At 39.8% G+C, this 9,339-nt stretch overlaps 1 protein-coding gene and 1 non-coding gene across 2 annotated transcripts; both read left to right on the forward strand.

Moving 5' to 3' along the window:
* On the forward strand, window positions 214-1,020 carry LOC109847789. Its single transcript, XM_020417029.1, has one exon. The coding sequence runs from the start codon at window positions 214-216 to the stop codon at window positions 1,018-1,020; it is 807 nt and encodes a 268-aa protein (XP_020272618.1).
* On the forward strand, window positions 8,143-8,214 carry TRNAD-GUC. Its single transcript has one exon. It is a non-coding gene; the product is annotated as a tRNA-Asp (tRNA).

The following is a 9,339-nucleotide window of genomic DNA, read 5'->3' on the forward strand; positions in this document are numbered from 1 at the left end:
CTTGAGTGTGTAGTGTAGGCTTGTGTGAGTGTTCACCAAAATAAAAAGTTGTGTGAAAGTGAGGTGCTCTTGTAAGAGCAAGTATTGTACTCCCTAGTGTTCTATTAATAAAAGTTTCCTTTGTGTAGAGGGTTGTGTTCTTCAAATTCCATCAAAGTGGTATCAGAGCAAAGTTCGATCTAGCCGGGCCAATCGAAGGTGCTCGTGTACGAGATGGCGAACATGATCCAGCCACAGATTCCGAAGCTGATGAAGACCAATTACGACAACTGGAGTATCCAGATGAAAGTCTTGCTCGGCTCGCAAGACTTGTGGGAGCTCGTGAAGAATGGCTACACTGAGCCAGAGTCACCTGCAGTAGAAGCAACTCTCACCGCTACACAGAAGAGTGAGCTGAAGGAGATTAGAAAAAGAGACAAAAAGGCATTGTTCCTAATATTCCAAGGCGTAGATGAATCAGCGTTTGAGAAGATTTCCAACACCCTATCCTCTAAAGAAGCATGGGAGATTTTACAAAAATCCTATCAAGGTGCGGAAAGAGCCAAAAAGGTATGCCTCCAAGCATTAAGAGTTGAATTTGAAAATTTGAAGATGAAAGCTACAAAATCAATATCAGACTATTTTAGTAGAGTTCAGACAATAACTAATCAAATGAAGAGAAATGGAGAAGCAATTAATGATGTAAGAATTATCGAGAAGATACTTAGGACTTTAGACTCTAAATTCAAATATATTATTCCGGCAATACAAGAGTCTAAAGATCTTTCCGAAGTTTCTATTGATGAGCTGCAAGGTTCTCTGCAAGCTTATGAACAAGATATAAACATTAGTTCAAATCAAGCGGAGAATCTAGAACAATCCTTGCAAAGTAAGATGACTATCAAAGAAGATAGTCGAAGAGGACGTGGAGACTACAGAGGCAGAGGCTCCTTTCAAGGTGGCTCAAACTTCCAACAAGGTCGTAGGAGACAGTACCAAGGAGGTCATGAAAATCAAGATCGAAATGGAGATCGTGAATGATCGTTTGATCGAGGACGAGGTCGTGGCGCACGAGGACGAGGGCAAGGAAGAAAATACCAGGAGGACAAATCTCAGCCACAGTGTTACAAGTGCAAGAGATACGGTCATCTCAGCTACGAATATTGGGAGAAATCAAATCAAGTGGCAGAAAGAAGTAACTTTGTAGAAAGGGAGCAGCCAGACACTTCAACAGTCCTGCTGACATACCAGGAGAGCGAAAGCAAGAATAAAGATATCTGATATCTAGATTCAGGTGGAGCTGAACGAGACGGTACAAGGAGATGTCACCTTTGGAGATCAATCAAAGATTCCAGTGAAAGGCAAGGGCAAGATAATGATCCAGACAAAGACGGGCGAGAATAGGTACATCTCTGACGTCTATTATGTTCCAGCACTACGAAATAATATTTTGAGTCTAGGCCAGCTCCTTGAAAGAGGCTATGATATACATTTAAAAGACCTTGCCCTCACTATCAAGAATAAAAATAAAGTAATTGCAAAGGTGAACATGTCTCGAAATAGACTGTTTACCTTAAATATTCATACTGACCCTATCAAGTGCTTAAAGATGATTATGAAGGATGAGTCTTGGCTCTGGCATTTGAGATTCGGGCATCTCGCATTCAGTGGCCTAAATCTTCTGTGGAAGGAGAAAATGGTGAAAGGATTGCCGCAAATCAATCATCCGAACCAGCTATGTGAAGGTTGTATGAAGGGCAAGCAACATAGAAGAAGTTTCGAAGTTGGAAAGTCAAGAAGAGCAACAGAGTTGCTACAATTGGTCCACACAGATATTGCAGGACCATTTGAAGTCGTCTCTCTTGGAGGAAATAGGTACTTTCTCACATTTATTGATGATTATAGCAGAAAAACATGGGTTTATTTCTTGAAGGAGAAATCCGAAGCCCTAGAGAAATTCAAAGAATTCAAGGAGATGGTAGAAAAGCAAAGTGGGTACCACATCAAGGTGCTCCGATCAGATCGAGGCGGAGAATACACTTCGAAGGCATTCAACAATTTCAACAAGCAGTACGGGATAATTCATCAACTCACTGCCGCCTACACACCATAACATAATAGCATAGCAGAGCGGAAGAATCGTACCATTCTTGATATGGTCAGAAGCATGTTGAAGATCAAGTACCTGCCGAAGACTTATTAGGCTGAAGCCGTGGACTGTGCAGTTTACCTCCTCAACCGATGTCCGACAAAGAGCGTAAAGTTCAAGACACCATTAGAGATGTGGAGCAACATCATACCAAGCGTCAACCACCTGAAGGTGTTTGGGTGCATTGCATATGCACACGTCCCAGAGCAGAAAAGAAAGAAGCTGGACGATCGAGGAGAAAAGTGCATATTCATTGGGTACGAGAGGAGGACAAAAGCACACAAGCTCTACAATCCAATTACAAAGAAGATAATCATTTCAAGAGACGTGGAGTTCGATAAAGAAGATTATTGGAAATGGACCGATGAAGACAAAAACATTAAATGTATGTTCTTTGAAGATAATGATGATGACTTGCAGGAGGTTGGAAGACCAGAACAAAGTCCACCAAATAGTCCAGCTCCATCAACCTCAACATCGACACCGACATCATCACCATCCAGCTCAAGTGAAGGAAGCTCTTCAGGGGGAGCAACAAGGAGGATGAGAAGCCTAAGAGATCTGTATGACGATACAGAGCCTGTTGAGATGATGGATGACTACACACTATTCTGTTTATTTGCAGAATGTGATCCGGTCAGCTATGAAAAAGCTGCTCAAGAAGACAAGTGGAGAAAAGCCATAGATGATGAGATTGAGGCAATCAAGAGAAATGACACATGGGAGCTCACCTCCTTACCTGAAGGCCATAAACCCATTGGAGTAAAGTGGGTGTACAAGACAAAAACAAATCAAGACGGCGGAATCGAGAAGTACAAGGCCAGGCTTGTTGCAAAGGGCTATAGCCAGTGAGAAGGAGTTGACTATGAAGAAGTGTTCACACCAGTCGCGAGGATCGACACCATTCGACTCATTATCGCATTGGCAGCACAAAACTGGTGGAAGATCTATCACATGGACGTGAAGTCAGCCTTTCTTAATGGCTATCTAGAAGAAGAAGTCTACATCGAGCAACCACCTGGGTACGTGATGAAGAATCAAGAAGACAAGGTCTATAAGCTGAAGAAGGCATTGTATGGACTGAAGCAAGCACCCAGAGCATGGAATGCTAGAATTGATGCATACTTCCAGAAGAACGGATTCCAGCAGAGTCCGTATGAGCACTCTCTCTATACCAAGAAGAAGGATGAAGACATTATGATCGTATGTCTCTACGTGGACGACATGATCTTCACCGGTAACAATCCAAAAATGTTCGAGGAGTTCAAGGAGTTCGAGATGATTGACATTGGAGAAATGTCATACTTTCTTGGAGTAGAAGTGTCGCAATCTGAGAAAGGAATCTTCATCTCTTAGAAAAAGTACGTAAAGGAGATCATTCGGAAGTTCAACATGAACAACTGCAAACCAGTTGCAACTCCTGTCGAAGTTGGAGTGAAGCTGAGGAGAGACTCACTAGGAATCTCTATTGATCCAACTTTGTATAAGAGATTAGTCGGAAGCCTACGGTACCTGACCATCACAAGACCCGACATAATGTTTGCGGTTGGACTGGTGAGCAGATTCATGGAGGAGCCAAGGCAAGAACACTTCAAGGTGGCCAAGAGGATTCTCAGGTATGTTCAAGGAAGTATTAATAAAGGATTATTTTACTCACAAAGTGTAGATCCAAGACTAGTCGGTTACACCGACAGTGACTATGTGGGAGACTTGGATGAAAGAAAAAGTACATCCGGCTACATGTTCAGTATTGGATCAGCAGCCTTTTCTTGGTCATCAAAGAAGCAGTCAGTTGTTGCTCTATCAAGTTGCGAAGCGGAATACATTGCTGCATCTGCAGGTGCATGTCAAGCGATATGGCTTAGAAATCTAATGAAGGAGTTGCAACACCAACAAGAAGCACCAACAGAGATTCTCATTGACAACAAGTCAGCTATTGCACTTGCCAAAAATCCGGTAGCACATGGACGAAGCAAACACATAGAGACAAGATATCATTTTATCCGACATCAAGTTAAAAAGAAGACTATGATGCTGACATATTGCAAGTCTGAAGACCAAATCGCTGACATCTTCACCAAGCCACTAAAGACAGAAATATTTTTTAAGCTTAAGAAGAAGCTTGGACTTGTGAGAAATGAAAGTTGGTGATGAGGGGGAGTATTAGAATTCCTCACCAACTTAGATTATTCTAGAACAACTTTCTAGAACTTCTTTCTAGTAACATCCTACAAAATATCTACCATGAAGTTTCTAGGAAGATACAAGTGTATGGCTAGTATTTATTCTTCTAGAAACTTCTTAGTAATGTATGGCTAGGATTAACTCTTCTACACACTTCCTAGCCCTCTTAAGCAACTATAAATAGGGGTCTTGGGCTCTCATTTGAAGCAAGCAAGAAGTAAGCTTGAAAGCTTGAGTGTGTAGTGTAGGCTTGTGTGAGTGTTCACCAAAATAAAAAGTTGTGTGAAAGTGAGGTGCTCTTGTAAGAGCAAGTATTGTACTCCCTAGTGTTCTATTAATAAAAGTTTCCTTTGTGTAGAGGGTTGTGTTCTTCAAATTCCATCATGCCTGCCACACAAATTACGTTCACGGAAGCGTATGCATCTATGGATGTTGAGGGACTATGAGCAAATGGGTGATGCAGCATACGATAGTGATCTCTCCCCTTTGCGTTGTCACTTGCTCATGTCTGCTATCCCTTTGATGGTTGATGAAGACGGCAAAATATTGATGAAGGTAGAAAAGGACAGCTCTGTCCATAAATTTGTTTACTGTGAACCCAAGAGCAAACGGACACAAGTGATAGCTAAGGAGGAACAATTTGCGATCAGCATTTATATTTGAGAGTTCCGTGCCCTTGAAACGTATGTAGCTGACTTCCCTCATCTTAAACTTTGGCTATAAGAAATTAGGATATCTATAATCGAGGATTCACTTGCACAAAGGGAAAATTGCGAGAGAGGTTAAATCTTAATTTGGTAAGTTGTATTGTTTTCCATTGTTAGATGAGCCTTCTATTTGATGTAGAGTTTGTTGTCCTGAGCGTGCAAAACTATTATTGACAAGCACTTGAGCATAAACTCATCTTTGTTTTATATTATATAATTCTATAATCTATAAATCCTCTGTGTATATGATTATATATTCGACCTGTTGAATTTTCAAACCATGAGCATGAAATATGACGACCACCATGGCATGCAGGACAAGAGCATGTTTGTAAGCACAGAGACTTACATTTCAAGCAAGGAGCTCAGAGACAAATCATGAAAGCAAGTGAAATAAAATATTGACATGTTCAAAAAAAACTTGGATTAGTTATAGAGACTTATAGTGTTCTTTTTTTTTTTCTCTCTGTAAATATTTATTTTTTGTAAGATCCTTGAGGCACAACACTTGACTATGTGGTAATACTATTATTTCGGAGATATTATGCATCATGAATATTTATTTGTGATATTTTAAATTAGAAAGCATAAATAGTTATATTATTTATTAAAAAAACAATCTCATTAGTGATTCTCGTATTTATAGCTCTGTAAATTCAAGATGCAAACCACACTGCCCTAGGATTAGATTCCGTAGTGTTAGGATATAAAAATATATTCATCATTCTTTGCCATACTTCGGAGTTTTGATGCAATGGTTAAGAACTTTCACATAGTAGCAGAGCAACTCAGGATCAAATCTCACTGGCCATGAATGTAATGCCAATTTTATAAAAAAGTTTGATACTCGCTGTGTGAATCTAGTTTTCATCAAATCAAAAGGATGCTCAACGTGCAAGAGCATGTCAGGATATAAAAATATAACTCTTAACCCACCCCATAACTTCATATTTTTGGTGCAATGGAGAGAGACATGATAAAAGCATGGGAGGAGTTAATGCCAGAAGTCAGACCGTACAGTTTCAAAGGAAATGCATATGAATTCTAAAACTCCAATCTAATGAATCCATCAACTATGAACTATAATAGAATTAGTTTCCTAATTGGTTAAAATTCTACCACTCGAACATCTTCTGAAAAGATTTCCTAAAGGGTTAGAATCATATCACTTGAACAACTTTTGAAAATTTCAACACCATCGACCCAAACAAAACCCACCCCCAGGGTTATATGAGAGAAAATCAAATCATGGCATGCTAAACACTAGTAGAAAAACGACCAATCTAGACGGAACAATCTAGACGGAAAAAATTTCCGTCTAGGTTGAATCAAACTAGATGGAAATTTTCCGTCTAGGTTGATCCGTCTAGTTTGGATCAAACTAGATGGAAAATTCCGTCTAGTTTTCCAAACGAGACGGAAAGGTCAATCTAGACGGAATTCCGTCTAGGTTGACTGGCAACCTAGACGGAAATTCCGTCTAGGTTGAGGTTCCGTCAATAGGTCGCCAAGTCAACCTATGACGGAATTGCCCGTCTAGGTTGAACAACCATAGACGGAAATTCCGTCTAGGTTGCTTGGTCAACCTAGACGGAATTTCCGTCTAGGTTGCCTAGGGCAATTTTATCTCCGGGTCAGCCACCGCCCTCCCCATTCTCTCATTCTCTCTTACTCTCCTCCCCCCCCCACTTCCCGCCCTAGTCACCGACCCCCCTCCTCCGGCCCTCACCGACCGGCGTCTCCCGCCCACCTCCCGACCTCCCCTCGCTCCGGACAACCCCCGCTTCCCCGAGCCCCACCCCCCCATGGCAGACCCCATCCGCCTCCCGACCTCCCCCCTCCCCCTTGGCAGGCGCCCCCTGCCCCCGCCCTCGGCAGCGCCCCCCTCCCGACCTCCCCTCCCGACCACCCTCCTTCGAGCCCCGGCCATCCCTCCCTCCCGGACGTTCCCATCCCCGTCGTCTCTGCATTCAGAATTCCGCTCGTCCTCGCGCGACAGAACCGTTGCTCTCCGCCTCTCTCATTCGGTCTCCGAGAGGCTGAGCAAAACCCTCAGCCTCAAATCTAGACGGAAATTACACAACCGTCTAGGTTGCTTTCCGTCTAGATTGACAACCTAGACGGAAATTACACAACCGTCTTGGTTGCTTTCCGTCTAGATTGGCAATCTAGACGCAATTCCGTCTAGTTTGCTCCAATCTAGACGGAAATATTCTAGACGGAGCAAACTAGACGGATTTCCGTCTAGGTAAACCAATCTAGACTGTACATAGAGCAACCTAGACGGAAATTTCCGTCTAGATTGGTCGTTTTTCTACTAGTGAAAGTGATATCCATGTATTTGTGTGTATGCGCGAACTAAGCATGATTAGTGTATCTAGCAATCTAGATTTCTATGTCATATAATCAATGTCCAAAACAAGAACTCTTCCTGTTGAATAGATTCCAATCGAACAGTGTGAATCTTTCTGCCATTCTAGGTTCTTCAATGAAGTTTGTACGATTTCAGTACTCTAGTTGTGTTGTTCTTGTTACTGCAACTGAGTATATATGATCAGGTGATCCATGTGGTACTATGGTTCGTTTATCAATCACAAAATTCTGAGATTACAAGTTGGCATGCTTGAATGCTAGATTACAGGTTGGCATGATTGAATGCTCTCCGAATGATGTTGTGTAAAAATTACCACTCTTTTGAAGTATTTATTCTCTCTAGATATCGATATTAGTAAATATCTTATTAATTCTTTAAGCTGGACATGCATTGATGATGAACCTTCCCAATTCCCTTTTGACGAAATACTGTAGCATCCTTTAATTCCCTCGAACTATCAAGAAATCAACTTGTAAAATAATAATTCTGCAGTATTATGCGCTTACTTTTAATTGAAAATTTCTCCGTTGCCTATCGAAACTTGAAACGGTATTAAAATTGCTTCGGCAAAGCTCTAGATTATGTCATTTCACAGGTGCAAAATGGAAGTTCTTATGTAGAAATAAAGAGCACATGTGCCCATGAACTGAATTTGGCTTCATGCAGCTAGTAGCTTATGCGCATGTGGAAGAAAACAACAATAGATTAAATGTGTTTAATAAAATGATGTATTAACAACTTTCAACGAAGTCGTTGTAGTATAGTGGTGAGTATTCCCGCCTGTCACGCGGGTGACCCGGGTTCGATCCCCGGCAACGGCGTTCTTTTTAACTCTCAATTTTTTTCCCCTTTCTCGTTCTTCTTTTCTTCCGTATTAGAGCATTTAAATCTTTGAACATTTAAACTTTACATTTGTTTAAATTACTGTTTTTTAACTTATCAAAATTCTATTTTAAGATAAATTAGCATACGTTTAAAATAGGATGAAAAGGTAAACAGGAAATATAGCAAAAAATAAAAATTCTTCTAAAATTAGCAAACAGGTGCTGTAGCAAAAATTTTTGGGGGCAAACTCATAATTGAGAGTACTAAAGTGCATGTTAACCTATCAAAATTACGTTTAAAATAGAGTAGGTTTAAAATAGGATTTGGTTATCTTAAAATTCTATTTTAAGATAAATTAGCATACGTTTAAAATAGGATGAAAAGGTAAACAGGAAATATAGCAAAAAATAAAAATTCTTCTAAAATTAGCAAACAGGTGCTGTAGCAAAAATTTTTGGGGGCAAACTCATAATTGAGAGTACTAAAGTGCATGTTAACCTATCAAAATTACGTTTAAAATAGAGTAGGTTTAAAATAGGATTTGGTTATCCACAATTGGTGTTCCGTATGATTGGAATGTTTCAATATAGCTCCTACAGTTTTGGGTTCGATCACAGATTGTGTTATTAAAAAATAGAAACAAAATAGGATTTTGATTGGTTTAATAGGAAATTTAACAAAAAATCTGGATTAAAATCTTTTAGAAATAGCGTATGAGTTTCTTATGAAAGTTTTTAGGGGAAAATTCTCATATTTGCATAACTAAGAGTACTAAAATGTAAGTTTTAAAAACTTTAGGGCATTAAATTGCAACTAAATACAATTGGGGGTATATAACTAGATTAATCAATTTAATTTATGTAACATAAGAATAAAACTGGATTTAGAATAATATTTTTATTCCACATAAAGACGAAATAACCAACAGAAAAAATTACTTATTGTAGTTACTTAAATAGTTAAATGGATGTATAAAATTCATGGTTAGGCTTACTTTTTGTTTTGCTAAAAGAAGGTAAACTACAATTAAGTTTTGTTGGTTTATCTTCTAGCCCTTAACAAGGACTAATACACACATTTGCACGGAAATAACCATGAAGTAACCGAGGTAATGGAAATAA

Source organism: Asparagus officinalis, chromosome 7 (assembly GCF_001876935.1).
Source record: "Asparagus officinalis chromosome 7, Aspof.V1, whole genome shotgun sequence".
Lineage (NCBI taxonomy): Eukaryota > Viridiplantae > Streptophyta > Magnoliopsida > Asparagales > Asparagaceae > Asparagus > Asparagus officinalis.

Excerpts from the sequence above, each read along its gene's own strand:
- LOC109847789 (XM_020417029.1), top strand. The coding sequence starts at position 214 with ATGGCGAACATGATCCAGCCACAGATTCCGAAGCTGATGAAGACCAAT.